This window comes from Leucoraja erinacea, chromosome 4, assembly GCF_028641065.1.
Source record: "Leucoraja erinacea ecotype New England chromosome 4, Leri_hhj_1, whole genome shotgun sequence".
Taxonomy (NCBI): domain Eukaryota; kingdom Metazoa; phylum Chordata; class Chondrichthyes; order Rajiformes; family Rajidae; genus Leucoraja; species Leucoraja erinaceus.
Window position 1 is genome coordinate 35,860,966 of NC_073380.1, and position 16,580 is coordinate 35,877,545.

The 16,580-nt window shown below is 43.1% G+C and overlaps 1 protein-coding gene across 2 annotated transcripts in view; it reads left to right on the plus strand.

Annotated features, from left to right (window-relative positions):
• The window catches only part of tox (thymocyte selection-associated high mobility group box), a 217,209-nt gene that overhangs the window by 170,754 nt on the left and 29,875 nt on the right, over nucleotides 1–16,580 (plus strand). For both annotated transcript variants that reach the window (XM_055634021.1, XM_055634020.1), the window contains 2 exons: nucleotides 33–311; nucleotides 7,958–8,188. In XM_055634021.1, coding sequence (XP_055489996.1) covers nucleotides 33–311; nucleotides 7,958–8,188 — 510 coding nt within the window. The remainder of the gene's footprint in view (nucleotides 1–32; nucleotides 312–7,957; nucleotides 8,189–16,580) is intronic.

The window sequence follows — 16,580 nt, forward strand, 5'->3', positions numbered from 1 at the left end:
TATTTCCCCACCATCGTCATTTTCTTTTCCAGATGCATGATCTGGGAAACACAGAAACTACTCATTACAGTGCTCACCCACAGATGTCAATTATGAGATCTGCTATCCGATCTGCAGACATCAGGCACCCAGGAATATTGCATCGTGGTCAGCTGACCACTATAAACCAGTCACAACTCAGTGCCCAACTTGGTCTTAATATGGGAGGAAATGCTATCCAACACAGCTCACCATCCCCACCAGGAAGCAAGTCCGCTACTCCATCACCATCCAGCTCAGTTCATGAAGATGAAACCGATGAATCATCCAAGGTGTGTAAAGCTCTGTTATGTAAAGCTTCCAAAACACTGAGTTGGAGGAGTTACTGAGCTAGACTGTATTTGGAAACTGAACTGCCATCTGATGAGAACTGCCATTAGCCCAAAATCCCTCCGTAATTTGTCTACACCTAATTAAGCTCTCTCAAGTTTCATTCCAATCCAGTTAAATTATGCCATTGCCATTCACTGTTTAGACATAACCCTCTAAAATCAGAAAAAATGGACAATGAAAATGAAAATGAAATGATTCAATTTATTGTCATTGTCAGTGTACAGTACAGAGACAACGTACAGGGACAATCCCTTCTCCCCAGATTAATATATATTTTTGTAAACAATTAAATTATGAAGAACTGCTGGAAGTAAAATACCTTTAAGAAAACATATGACCACAGAATGCAAAATAAAAATGTGATTTTTAGTTCATAAAACTAATATAAAACAAAATGTATTCCCATACTTTGTAATCACATGCTTGTGGTAATGATAACACTGATGTTGAATTATCTTTAATTATTTTTTTACATTTTTTCAACATTAGTAGGCTTTCATGAAAGAAATATGCCTTTTGTTAAATCAGTGAAATGTGAAAAAGAGAACTATTGTTTTATAGATTCATGTAACACATTTAATTTCCTGCACGCTAAAGTCGTATGGGAAATTGAAAACCACAGAAGTGAGTGACATGGAAAAAAGCATTAATGTCCAAAAATGGACCATCGTCCAATGAAATAATCAGTGAAAATATTTCCTGAAAGCTATTTCAAAGATAAACCTTGACGACATTAAGTTTATATTTAATAAAATAGTCTGGGGAATCCTGGATTTGATTTTAAGATTTACCATCCATCTGGCAGTCATAAAATTAACATGCAAGATAAAATAGGCCATTTTTACTGCCATCAAATGAGAAAACCAATGTAATTATGCTAAGCAATGACCGAGTCAAACCAATCCACTCAAATTTAAGGAAATTCTCCATCTGTGTGAAAAAACAAGGCATTCATGGACTTAACAACAGGCAGAAACTCTCTAAAGACCAAGAAATCCTATATAGTGCCTGTTCATCATTCCTTATACGTTATTTATTTTTGACGACTGTTTGGACGGCTCAGTGATTCATTCTGATGATGGAAAGAGAATTGTTGAGGATTTATTTTCCAGTTTCCCACTTTAACTCTGATGAGAAATTTATAGAGACATGATCTGAACAGCTGAAAGGTGCCATTCTTTCATTGAACTTTTGTTGGTTCTCTTCTTTAACATTCGTGGAGGATTGGCAGAATCCCTCCAGAATTTCAGGGTCAGGAAAAACACTTGCTCTTAACAGTTGCAATAGTCAAGGTACTGGTTTTGGAAATTGAATATTTCTCGTTTTGAACGTGCATTTCAAATTTTCATTTTAACTGGGGCGTGAAATTGGCAAAATCAAATTAACCAATATTGGGACAGAAATAAAATTGGGACGCAACACCCAGAAAATAAAAAAAATGTCTGTTTTATGTTCACATCGAAATCCATTCATTCTTTTGTTTCCCACAACTAACCTACATGTATTTCAACCCAGTTCCACATCATGCTACTTTAAATACATTCCCTATACATGTACCTGTTCAAATGCCTTTTACACATTGTAATTGTACCCATCTCTACCACTTGCACTGGCAGCTCGATCCATATACTTACCAACATGCGTGGAAAAGGTGCTCTCAGGTCCCCTTTGAATCTTTCGCTTCCCACCATAAAACTATGCTTCCTAATTTTAGACTCTCCTACTCTGGGGAAAAATATCCATGCTCCTCGTGATTTTATACCCTTCGCCCTCCTTCACTCTAGGGAATACAATCAAGGCCTATCCAGTCTCAGCTTATAACTCAAGTTTAGCATAACATGTTCATACATTGACTTTGTCAACTGTGGGAAGGCAGATTTGCTCAATTAACTAAATTACTACAGTGCAACACAGATATTACTAAATTGGCGAGATATCAAAAAATAGCTGAGATTTCTAATTCCAACAACTGAGTAAAGTGGCATGTATGTCAACATCTGGTAAAGACTATGTAATTTGTGAAATTCCTCATGGAATAACATTACTTGTGTTCTGGCCCTGGTCAATGTACCAAAGTTATACAATATTCAACTCAGATTCAAAGGGAGTGATTTTTTTTAATAGTTTCTCTCCATCTGCAACTTCACTGTTACATGCTTAGACAGGTTTTCTGCAGAACATCACACAATTTTATTGCAACAGAACCAGAAAATATGTGAAGATTTTCATTCCCAGTGTTGACTCAGGGACAGGAGTAGTATAACAATACAATGAAGCAATATATTTTGTACCTCCTTGCATAGTTTCCCAGACTGAAATGTAATCTTACTGTCTGTACAATGGGGTGGCTCTTAAAATTGGTGGATTTTATATTTAACTAGACCAAGGGGGACCCGTTGGGTCCCATCCCCTCAACGCGCGGTTGCGGGGGGAGCCTTTGGCATCACACACACACTAACCACCTCCCTTGATATTATATTAATATTATTCATTCACTCCTTTTACCCCATCCCCGCCCTATCCACTCACGCATAGCTCCCAACTCGCAGGCGTGGCTAGAGAGGGAGAGAGGGCAGGGGCAGCGAGAGGGCAGGGGCAGGGGCAGAGGCAGAGGGAGGGCAGGGGCAGTCAAAGAGGGGGGCAGGGGCAGAGAAAGGGGTTGGGGGAAGAGGGAGGGCAGAGGCAGGAGCAGAGAGAGGGCAGGGTAGTGAGAGGGCAGGGGCAGAGAGAGGGTTGGGGCAGAGGGAGGGCAAGGCCAGTGGGAGAGGGAGCGGGGGGCAGGAGGGCAGAGGGAGGGAGGGGGAGGGGGGAGAGAGGGAGCGGAGGGAGGGGAGGGGGCAAGCGGGAGGGAGGGGGGGAGAGGGATTTGAGGCAGAGTTTGAGGGGAGGGGGGGCACGGTGTCACAGGGGAGGGCTGGTTCCCGAACACAATATTCTCTCACTCCAGCTCCAGCTCTGGTGTCCAGCTCTGGTCTCCAGCTCCGGTCTCCAGCTCCGAGCACCAGCTCCGGGCTACAGCTGCAGGCTCCAGGTGCCAGAGCAAGGCCGGGGGGAGAGAGTTTTCAGCTATGATCTTTGGTCTTCAGTCCACAGCCCGACTTTCTCGTACTTTGTGCGTCTCTTTTGAATAATGGGGGGAGGAGGGAGCGGTAGGGGGCTGTGCTGCGGGCGGCCCTGGCTGGGCTGCGGGCGGGCGGACGGACGGCTGGCCAAGTGGTGCCGACTGCGAGAGGGCGGGGCCACGGCGAGCGGGCGGCAACCAAAGGACTGTGAATCGGGGGGTGTGGGGTGGGTTGACGTAACTCGCAGCGCATGGAATACAGTGTGCAGCAGGCCGCTCGGAGCAGACCTATTGTGACATCATCAGCTCGTTTACTTTCAGAATTATTTCAAATTTGTGAACATTTTCATAAATAACTCGAGAAATAAAGCATGAATTTTTCAGCTAAGACGATGCTGGACTCCACGGGATAAAACTCTACAGGAATATGTAAACATTTTACCGTTAGCGTCGTTTTTTCGAGTAGATGTGATCTTACACACACACAGACACACACACACGTCCACACACATCCAAGATCAGAGTTTTATAATTATAGAGATATGTGTTTACCAAATCTTTTCAAAAACGTTTTGACAATCCTGCAAAATCTAAAGAAATCCTTCAATACATGTTTGGTTAACATTGGGTCCCAGTCACATGGGAGGCCTGGTCCCCCAACGCAATCCATTCCACAACGTAATATTCCACCACTCACCTGTTCCCCAACGCAACCCATTACCCCAATGCAATATTCCACCACTCACCCATAGCGCCTAATCGCGCAGGTGTGGCTCATTTCCCCTCATCCCCAAGCACTCCCTCCCCCTCCTCTTCAAGTGTGGGAGGGTAGGAGGGGGAGGGGGAGGGAAGTGGGGTGAGTGACGGGGGGGGGGGGTGTGGGGTTGGAGGGGTGTGTGTGGATGGGGAGGTATAGGGGGAGGGGAGGGTGGTGTCGGGGGAGGGATGTGTGTGGTGGGGGGAGGTGGGTATGTGGGCACGAGGGGGAGGAGGGTTGTTGGAAGGAGGATGGGGGGGGTGTGGGGGGGGGGGGGGGGGGGGGGGGTGGGTGGGGGGGTGGGGGTGGGGGTGTGGGGGGGGGGGGGGGGGGGGGGGGGGGGGGGGGGGGGGGGAGGGGGGGGAGGGGGTGTGTGGGGGGGGGGGGGGGGGGGTGCTGTGGGAGCCTGGGGAGTTGTTGGGTCAGGGGGACGGGTTGTGTGTGTGGGAGGGATTGGGAGGGATTGGAAGGCGGGGGGAGTTGTGGGGGGTTGCATGGGTGGGGGGTGGGGGGAGGGTTGTGGGGGAGGGGGGCAGGTTGTGGGGGAGCAGGGGTTGTGGGGTGGGGGCAGTTGTGGGGGCATGTGGGCTGGGGAGGTGTGTGTCTGTGTGGGCGGGGGATGTGTGGCTGGGCGGGGGGCGGGGGGAGGTGGGAGTGTGCCCGAGAAAAAGACGAGGGAAGAGCCATGGGGGAGAGGGAGCATCACGGGGAGAGGGGAGGGGTACCAGAGGGGTAGTGTTTTACGCAAAAAGAAAGACCATATTTGCGCAAATAGAAAGACCGCCAAACCAGAAGAAAAGATGAGAGTTATGTACAGATTTTCCAACAGTTTAGAAGAATGAGGACGGACCTCATTGAAACGTACAGAATAATGTACGGCTTGGATAGAGTGGATGTGGAGAGGATGTTTCCACAAGTGGGAGAGTCGAGGACCAGAGGTCATAGCCTCAGAATTAAAGGATGTTCTTTAGTCAGTGGGTAGTGAATCCGTGGAATTATTTTCCACAGGAGGCCATGGAAGCCGTCAGTGGAGGTCGTCAGTGGATATATTTAAGGCAGAGGTAGGTAGATTCTATAGTACAGGTGCCAAAGGTTATTGGGAGAAGGCAGGAGAATGGAGTTAGGAGGGGGAGATAGATCAGCCATCATTGAATGGCAGAGTAGACGATGGGCCATATGGCCTAATTTTACTCCTATCACATGATATGAATATTCTGAAACAGGAGAGACATCTTACTTCCTTACATTATTTTTGTTTTTGGTAGCTGATATATGTCCATGAAGAACGCTACTGTGTTTATGTGATACAACTGTGTGGATTTCACACTTAAACAGAAAATACTGGCAACAGGCAGCAGATCTGGCAGTATGTGTGGATAAAGAAAAACAGTCGATAGTTCAGTCAAATACTCACCATCTGTAGATTAGTGTCACTCATACCGTGGCTCTGCCCACAGGCTTATTAGAGAGTTCTCCCTCTCTTGCAGACTAGTAGTATGCATGTAGAATTAAAATTAGAATTAGAATTAGAAGAATTAGAATTAGAATTTCCTTTATTGTCATTCAGATCTTACGGTCTGAACGAAATTTCGTGCCTGCAGTCATACATACAATAATACAATAATAAACAACAATAAACACAAATTAACATCCACCACAGTGAGTCCTCCAAGCACCTCCTCACTGTGGTGGAGGCAAAAATCTTAGTGCTGCAGTCTCTTCCCTCCTCTTCTCCCTCTGCGCTGAGGCGATACCCCACCGGGCGATGGTACAAACAGTCCCGCGGCTCACCGAACCCCGCAAACGGGCCGGCTCAAACACCGCGCCCGGGGTGGTCGAAGCTGCCGCCCTCCAGTCCAGCGGACACAGCCGCTGGCCCGCGGCTGAACACCGGACTCAGGTCACCATCGCCAGAACGCCGTCCCAGCCACCGGAGCACCGTTCCAGCCCCGAGCCAGATCGCCCGCATGTGAGTGCCGTTCCTCCCTCGAGCTGGGCCGCTTCGACGTGAGTGCCGTTCCTCCCTCGAGCTGGGCTGCCCCGACGGGAGCGCCGTTCCAGCCCCGAGCCGGACCGCCCTCACGGGAGCGAGCCCAGGGCAAGTCCTGACTGGCTCTGCCTCCGGAGTCTCGAGGTCACCAGCTCCACCGTTAGGCCTCAGCGCAGACAGAGGCAGAGAAGGGGGATACGACAAAAAAGTTGCATTCCCCCGAAGGGAGAGACAGCAAGCCCCGTTTCAACCCCCCACCCCCACATAAACACAACCTAAAAACCAAAAACTTAACTAGACAAAACGAAAAAAACAACACAAAAAAGTAAAAACAGACGGACTGCAGGCGAGCCGCAGCTGCCAGGGCAGCGCCGCCACTTCCAGACATGTAGAGAAGAAAGCACCTTGTGTTACTTCTGCAGAGTTGCTGATAAAAGACTATGGATTCTAATCACTATGTGTGAGTTTAATCATTTCCAATATCATCAGTACTGAGAAAGAGAACTGGGAAAATCAAGTTAGTTTTAAGCCACAGAAAGGGTGGGGAAGGAATGGATAGGACAAAGAGAATTTGACTGATAAGATGTGTTTAGAATTGTGCAGGTGCAACATGTGCATTAGTATACTTACATGACCACAGCACACTCTTTTAACTCAATTAAATGTTATAATGGAAAATCGGGACTAAAGAACAAAAAACATGTGGTTATGTTTCCTATGGTTACCACATATTCTAACTTTACTGAGTTATGGTGCACGATCCCAAATTGAAATAACATAACAATATTTGGAACTGATCGTACCGATTGCTTTGAGAATACAGTATAGTTTGTATGAAAAGGCAAAGCACCTCTGTAGCAGCAAACACTATTAAAGTTTTGCCAGTATCAAATTGTTTTAAATTTATCCGATTGTTTACATTGTATAAATATAGATGTTGCAAGGGGTTCACATCATAACTCAGTTGTTTCATTATGTAGGGAATTGAAATACTGTACACAATACAGTTAAACGTCATGTTTTCTCAAGGAACAATAACTCAACTGTAGACCAAAATTTAGCACCTTGCAATGAAGGAAATTATAACCCAATGTTATTGCAATATAATTGGCCAGTGTGATAGTCTTTTGAACTGAAAACACTTAGGTAGGTCAAATTAGATTTATTCTGGTTTTATGTGTGTTCAGTCAAGATGAAAAACATCACCTCAAATCTGACTCGTATCTAGAAACTACAATTATCAAACTTATCAATGAATGCTTACTATGCCCTCTTCTTACCTGTTATTATAATGGACATGTTAACCTGTTTACAACCATTGGAATGAAATTTATCAAGTGTATGATAAAATTACCACATTAATGACATTTTATTATCTTTCATTTAATTTTACATTTTCCTTGAGTGATTGGCAGATGACTGAAAAAAATCTAAAAACAATATCTCTATGTAAAAAATTAATAGATTAACACATTAATAGCTTAAAAATATTTGAATTGAAGTCTTAGATTTAGAATGCTTTCTATTAACGGTCTCCAACTTGATTTATCTATTAAAATTCACACCATTTAACAGTGACATCAGAAGATCATAAACAGCTTTAAGTAAAAGAGAAAATATATAGTAAAACCACCAAGAAATACTGTAAAGTCATTAAGTCACTGGGTATTTCAATAATGGGTGAAGTACTTCTCACTGTATTTAAAAAAAAGATTGTATCTATTTAAACGCAAATGATTTTATTGATTAATTGAAGCCTCTGATTCTTTCATAACAGATGAATGGTGGTGAAAAGCGGGCAGCCGTCGATATGGGAAAGAAACCGAAAACTCCAAAAAAGAAGAAAAAGAAGGATCCAAATGAACCCCAAAAACCTGTGTCGGCTTATGCTCTATTTTTTCGAGATACTCAAGCAGCCATCAAAGGTCAAAATCCAAACGCCACTTTTGGTGAAGTTTCAAAGATTGTTGCCTCAATGTGGGATGGTTTAGGTGAAGAACAAAAACAAGTAAGAATCAGACTTAGACTATGTTTCTATGTTAAGTCATATTGATTAGTATGTAGTCCATACTTTTTTTTGCATGCTTATTGCCTACATTATTCAAGAGGTTTCTGAGAATTGGGGCAATCACAGATTATTTTCCTGGGATAATGGAATGTTTGTTGAAACTGTGTTAAGAAGAAGTCTTGTCTACCCTATGCTTTGGATCTTATCCTTAAACCATCCATATTTGGAAAACATTTTTGGTGACTATCACTCCTAAAATGGCATCCTAAATTGTATCTGCTAACACTGAAATATGATGAAGGTCTGGCTTTCTGTTATAATATTCCAACCTGTCTCATATTCTCCTAAATGTGGGTAAAACAAATTGAGGAAAATCTGCACCAATGAATATATTTTGAAAATCGTTTAAAATAGTTATGATTCAACCAAGATTCAAGAATACTTCATGTTTGCGCAGGAGATAGTTTTTCACATGTGTCATATGAATTCTAATTCAGCACAGACCCTTTGGGTCTTTATGTTCTTGCTGACCATCAAGCTACCAGATAAACTCATCACATTATTATGCATCCCACCTTTCCGTCAAGTCACCCCAAATACTAAAGGACCTGTCCCAGCAGCATGCGTCTAGCGCGGCCAAACATGGTCCCACTTCGATCGGCGGAGGCGTACGGAGTTGTGCGGGGCTGGTCCCGACATCGTGCGGGGCTCCAAAAATCTTGCACTGTCCAAAAATCCCGCGCGACAACAGCCTGTCGGCCCGCAGCCGCATTGAGGCCATACGCAGCGCCTCGACGGGCGTACGCAGCGTCTTGACGCCGCCTGGCGTGCCGTTGTGTGATGATGTCACCGCCCGATGCCGTGCGACGTCCAAATTAACCTACTGACCGTCATTACTGGGTTATGCAAGTATAATGAAGCACCCAGAGGAACCCCATGTGGTCACCGAGGGAATGTGCAAACTCCTCACAGACGGCTGGATAAGTTCATATTGAGTCCAAGTTATTGATGCTGTGAGATACTAGCTCTACTAGCTGAATAACATTGCCACCCCAAATAACATCAATGATCTTTGCATCATTTGGTTCAATGCATATTTCAAGTTGGAACACAGTGGGTTCATACCTTGAACCCAGTGCAATTAAATCAGTGCTTCTTTGTGAATTGCCAGAGATGCTTTCCTTCAGATGAGGTTTTTACCTCTATTACTGTCTGAAGCACCAGTCTGAAGAAGGGTCTCGACTCTAAACATCACCCATTCCTACTCTCCAGAGATGCTGCCTGTCCCACTGAGTTTCTCCAGCATTTTGTGTCTACCTTCGATTTAAACCAGCATCTGCAGTTCTTTCCTACACGTCTACTTCTTAGATAGAAATCAAACACACATTACAAGAAGATTAGTTGTAAATATTACAACTTTAACCAACCAACTGAAATATGGTTAATTGAGCATTCAGTTTATTTGCATTTTTTTGGGAAGTTGCATTATATAATCACTGCTGTATTTACCCACGTAGCTTTTTTCACTTATTTTCACTTTTTTTATTTTTAGTACGTTAAAGTGTGTTAGTTGGGGGTCTAATCTTTTTACGTGTGGGGGGGGTGTGGGGGAGGGAACTGCTTTTCAAGTCCCTACCTGGTCGGAGAGGCTGCTTTCCTCCGGACAGCACCTTCGACCCGTCCTCGCGGCCTACCAGCAGGGCCTGGAGCGGTGTTTCCTGAGGGAACCTGGCCAGAACCTCGGCTTCGGCGGTTGCACAATGCTGGAGCGCTATCGCGGAGCGGGCGATGCCTTGCCTGGGTCACCGTGCTGGAACTCCGGTATGCTGGGATCTGCCGATTGGAACATCTCGGAGCTGCGGGTCTGTGGAGCGGCCAGCCGCGGGCAGCGGCGCTGAACTTTAACATCGGGAGCCTGGGATCTCTCGCCGAGATCGCCAGTGGTGGAGCTCCGTCCAGCGCGGCCTGTTAGCTTGGAAGCCACGGTCTCCGGTAAGGAAGCTGCCGTTCCAGGCATCCCAAGCCGCTGAGAGGGTTCCCCAATGAAAGGGTCTGAAACATCGGGCCACCATAGCGGCGACTGTGGAGCCCTCAATAGGCCCGACTATGGGTGTACAAGGGGATGGGGACTGGACTTTGTGCTTTCCCCCACAGTGGGAACCATTGTGGGGGAATGTTTTTATGTTTTAATGTTAAATTTCTTTCTTAATGTTATGTTGTATTTTTATTAGTATTAGTGTGCTGCAAGGACATTTGAATTTCCCCTGAAAAGGGGATTAATAAAGTATTATTATTATTTATTATTATTATTTTATTGTAACAACAATCCTGGAACATTGTTAATTGTAATGTGCTCTACTTAAATTAGGATACTCTTAAGTTCAAATTCTGTTAATAGAATCAAACTATTTTAACTTTGAGTAAATCCAGAGAATGTTAGTTCAAAATCCCGCAATGGCAACCTCAAATTTTGAATTCATTTTTAACAATCTGCTATCGGTAAAGACCATGCTTTTTTCATAATAGTCCTGAAAGAATTTCCTGAAGGAAATCCACCATCCAATTTTATGTAGTCTAAACATGAATCCTACCACAAATAGCCAATCCCATCAACGGATTTGTTTGAATGCTTCACTATAAATGCACGAATGAGTAAAGTGGGTTCACAAAAATGCTGGAGAAACTCAGCGAGTGCAGCAGCATCTATGGAGCAAAGGAAATAGGCGACGTTTCGGGCCAAAACCCTTCTTCAGACTCCGTAAAGTGGGTTGTCAGTTTAGCTCAGATCTTTAATGTCAGGGAGCATGACTGTGTACATGTACCCTCCAAAGGTCAAAATGCCTACACTGTGCAGCAGAGAGGATATGCTGTGCATCAAAGATGGTAAATCTCTGAACCCAGGCCTAACCTCCCCAGATATAATAAATATATGAGATTTCCAGTTCAACATTTGAGGAGGAGCAAGAAAGCACACACAAGCCAGACATTTATTTCTCAACCAACACAACTCATTTATCTCTGCTTTTTTCTGCATTTCACTGCGTGCACATTAGTTGTCATGTTTGTGCACACTGTAGTAATGTTCATGTCGCAAATCATTGGTTTTGAAGCATTTTGAAGTATTTTGAGGCTGTAATTAGTGCAATACAAAAACATGTCAATTTTTTTTATTAACTTAAGGACAAAAATATGCATTACAACAAATGAAACAAAGAAATTGTCTGGATTTGTCTTAGTTTGAATTTGGACAACACACGAGTTGGAGGGGATGAACAGTGATCTCCTTTTTCTGGTTGATGTTATTGCATTGTTAGCATTATTATAGTTCCTCTGGGAGGTTATAGGTTGGCTTGGTTCCTGGAAAATGCTGTGTGGCAAAGTTTACTCCACACTGACAGGTTTGACAAGTTTAAGGGCCTGCCCCACTTGGGCGACATTTTCGGCGACAGCCTGAAATGAGGTTGTCGCGGCGTGGTCGGGACATGACGCGGGGTGACACATGTAGTGACGCACGGTGACGCGCGGTGTCTCCCTGCTGCCCCTGGATTTTGGAATGTTCAAAATCTTCAGGCGACATCTGGGGGTCTTTTCATGTTGTGCGCCCTGTCACACGCTGATGTACGCTGCCCTGCATGTGATGGCCGGTGATGCTCCACACCTGCAACTTTGCTGTTTTAATTCTTATGATATACACACACAACTCGACACAAGGTGAGAATGACTAGCGAGGGTAGTACTCATTGCTATTGTAATCATAAAGATCGGCTCACGTGCTATGTATCGCAATTTAAAGAGACCCCAATAATGAGCGAGGGGGGTTCGAGCAGTCCACTGGGACGAACACAAGTTGGCTTGTTTAGATTGAAGCCAGAGGAGAATGCTTCGAAGCGGAGATCTCGGAGACTGGGACTGGGCGCTGATTGCTTAAAGATTATTGGCCTTGGTATGTCCAAGGGAAATGTTACTGAATGTAGAGGGAGAGGGGCAGAATTTACGAACAGCGGAATTGAAAGCAGAACGATATCTGCTGCAGAGACCCAACTTGGCAGGGAGAGCGGGAGCGGTGGGTGGCGAGATAGAAACAGGACACTGCTGGGTTGAAACAGTGACATCGCAGAGAGCGACTCATACTAAAAAACCCCAGAGCGCTATCTGTTCGAGCAGCAGGTAAATTGACAAGGAAGCAGGTGTTCATTTCCAATGTGATTATTGTACTTTGGTGTAGTGTGAAGGCGGGTGACGTGCTTGACATGTCGGTGACGCGGAGTGCGTTACAACTTGACGGTTTTTAGTGCGTCAGGCACTAAGGTTCGCAGTCGCTAAAAAAATCGCGAAGTGGGACAGGCCCTTTACTGTGTACAGGTGGTATATTAGCAGAAGTAGAAATGTTTTGAACTTTTGGAATCATAATTTTGGGTTTTGTTTTTTTCCAGTTATTTATGTGTTAGGAAGTATAGTAATATTATTGTGTTTTTGCCTCATTGTCACATCATCGTGAATGTAAAATAGTGATCATGCATTCCATGACATTTCTGGTATTTTCCTATAATTTATTTTAAAAAGTAGTGGAATCTGACTATGCTGAATTTATGATTGGTGCCAGTTTCCAGGGAGGTAGCAAATCTTCTCTTATATTTTTACAAGGTGATCAAGGAGAGGAAATGGTATCTGCAGGAACTGTCTGGGTACCCACAATCTGAACATTTCTTGGGACATAAAACAATAATTCCTGTTCCCCCTGGGAGGACTCATCAGTGAAAATAGCAAAATGCTAGCATGAATGTAAACTTGCTCCAAGATCCTTCCCAGCTGCATAGCAGCATTGGATTCTGCATTGTGTCCAAAGGAAAAGCACAATTTTGTGAATTCCACTAGCATTTATACTGGGGAAGGTGCACACTGAAGATAGGCCAGTTTGGAGCTCAGCATCTGTTACAAGCCTGCACTCTGCAGACGCAGTGGTGAAGATTTGGGCAGATCCATCTTGTGCCAAGATGGGATGTTCCATGGATTTGAAGCAACTTGACTTACACAGCAAGCCAAGTAATGCGAACAATGATTCAAACAGCTGATATGTAGTATGACTCTATTTCAATGTACTAGAATTTATGCAAAGAAAATTAGAATCTAGAGCTGGCAAACTCAGAGGTAAGGTTGTGTAGGAAAGAACTGCAAATGCTGGTTTTAACTGAAGATAGACAAAAAAAGCTGGAGTCACTCAGCGGGTCATGCAGCATTTCTGGAGAAAAAGAAAAGGTTGACACCCTTTTTCAGACCCTCGATTCGAAATGTCATCTATCCTTTTCCCCAGAGATGCTGTCTGACCCACTGAGTTACTCCAGTTTTTTGTGTCTATCAGAGGTAAGGTTGCAATGTTGTTTCCCCTAACTTTACAATTTGCGATTGTACGAGTGAGGCTTTCTGTTGATATCAAAGGTTAACAAGTTGTCAACAAACAATCTGTTCAATTTAAATCATTATTTGATGTCTTCTTCCACATCAACGAGATGCAATAAACCACTGTAATGCGGTTGAGCACTTTACATGATACGTATGTAAATGCAAATAGGATTTCAATATAGGACATAGAAAAGTGCAGCACAGGAACATGCCCCTATTTATGTGCTGAAAAACATATTTAAGATACGCACAAATAATATGGTTGTGTTAAGAATTAATTTATCTACTTCAAAATAATTCCATTACATTAGAACCTTTCTGAAAAGTTATAATGCAACTGAGTTATTTTAAATAGATAAAATAAATAGGATTGAATATATAACATGGATAAGACACTGAAAAGTGTTGAAATCCTTTAAAAATCTTGTGCTCTGTTCATCAGATAAATAGTAAGATTTGGCTGTTATCACATCATATTTCCTTAATTAAACAGAATCAATCAATGAGAATCAAGGGCATCTTTCACAAAATGGTCTGAAGAAATGTCGTCTTCAAATGGTTACTGCAACATGAAAGTACATTAGGATCTGTTCAAAAAACAATCAAATTGCCGTGACAATGGTATTCCATCAACGTTTTCGATAATATCAACAACATCAGATAGCATCAAATGAAAATCCATATTTTAAATCAAACATCCTTTACTGAACCAGCTTGTAACCTGTTCAGAAAAACAAATATACAAACACTGATATTAAAAAAAATGTTTTCACGCAGCCAATCCATCACACACATCTGCTAATGTACAATTTTGAAACAAATACTTAACCTTATTTATTTTCCATGCCTGCATATCCTTCTCAGATTCCACCGCCTATCCACGTCTACCTATTTCTTTCTCAAATATTTAATGCCATTTCTGCCTTTCCTCCATCTTCACCTCTTTATCCCCTTCCACTATCTACTCTTCTACCCATTCCTCCCTCACCTCATCTTCCATCTCTATTGTTTTATATATAAAATATACAATATCTTTCGGTTTCATCCCACGTTCCCTTTTCTGAAGCTTGTTGTATCAAATTAGCTGATACTTTTCTTAAAACATGCTTTTCAATTAATTTATTTAAAAGCTCTTTGTTATTGAGACAATGTGTCATAATCAAATGAAAGTATTTATCCTGTTATAGCGAGTGATTAGCATTTGCTTTGTTTTTAAACTATTAAACCAGCTGCAGAGGTAACTGATTGCAATGGATTAATTTACTGATCCACAAATTAATGTTCAGGTAATGTTAGCAACTGTTGATCGCTGCAACATATGCTTGCTTTCAGCTGCATAATTTATATTCAGTAACCTTAACTCAAACAGTTTAACTCAATAGAAAACCTAATTACTTTACCTATGGTATTTATTCTGTGCTTGATGCTTCATAAAATTACTGCTAATATGTTATACGAGGCCAGAACTGATAGAAGTGAGAATAATTTAATTTCCCACTCATTCCTTCCTGCTGATGTTGTCCTTCCCCTGGCACTAGTGGCATTTGTAAATAGTTAATTTGCTTTAATTATGAGCCTGTCCTGCTGAATTAAGAGCAGCAAGATTGTGAGGAGCTAGAATCATGCTTCAGAGGCAGCTGACAAATCCTTTGAGCCCAGAAACCAATGTATTTTTCTCTATGCTGTCAGTAATTCCATTAATATTATGTCCAGTCAAGTCAATCAAATCATTTACTCTTCATCGGTGCTCAGACAGCAGACAGACAAGGGATCACAGCTTCTTTTATTTCTCCTGACTCGTTTTACTTGAGATCAGATGTATGATTACTGCAATATATTTAAAAAGCCTTATGTTGTAAGCATTGTAAAGAATTACATTTCCTGTGATACAGCCAAACACATGTAATATTGAAAACATATTGTCATTATACATTGAGCTTGTGCGCTCGTGCAATAAATGGACAAAATCCATGCTCATCCACAAAAGCAAAGTAGTGCGGTGATGTTGAGCCATTTTGTTTCATAAACATTTCACATTCACTGCCAGCACTGAATTTCATTTGGTGTTAAAGAAATATTGTATTGGACTAAGTAGGGATCATGATGCTTTATTTAATAATTTGGTAAATGTGATAACGTTCTTGCAACATATAAAAGTAGATCTGACTTTTTAAATCTGTAGGCATTGTAAAATAATATTTTTCAATGCAGGACAATGGAGTCAGACATTAACAGTCAAAATCACCTTGGAGCAGGGAAATAAATGGGAGAATGTCCAATATACATCAGCTTGATTGTCCTGTTGTGGGATGTATAATGGGCAGTTAAACCGCTTGTTCTCGTTTGGTGTCATTATTGAAGGTGCATTTTTTACATCGTTATCAGATGTAGCTACAGGGGAAAATGCAACTATCAAGTGATTGGTTAGCAGGGTGAATGAGCTAGCTGCCCAATTCCTCCTGTGGGATGTCTGTACATTTCCAATAGCCTGATTTCATTAACACATGGCTCCGGGAGGTTCCCACTGCAGTTCACCAACTTCAGCCCAAGGAGATGTCAGGTGGTCCAGCACACAGAAAGGTAGGCAGGGTACAAGTGGAATGACTGGCAGGAGGCATGGTCAGTGTTTAGCCAGGGGGCAGTGGTGCACATTGTTTCTGAAATTAGTTCCATGTCCCCACAAAATAATTTAACACAAGACTAAGTGGGACCCATTGGGTTCAATTCTCACATGGGAGGGCTGCTGGTCCCTCAACGCAATATTCCACCTCTCCACCAATTCCAATATTGGTGGCCAGTGGGGCTAGGGATGGGGCTTTCTGGAGTGCTAGTATGGGTGTTGTGGGCCGAAGGGACTGGTTTCCAGAGGGCTATTATGGGCATTGTGGGCCAAATGGATTCTTGGACTCACAGTTCAGTCACTCATGGCTGGTGGACTCACAGTTCAATCACTCACGGCTAGTGGGCTCACACACACAATCACTCACGGCAC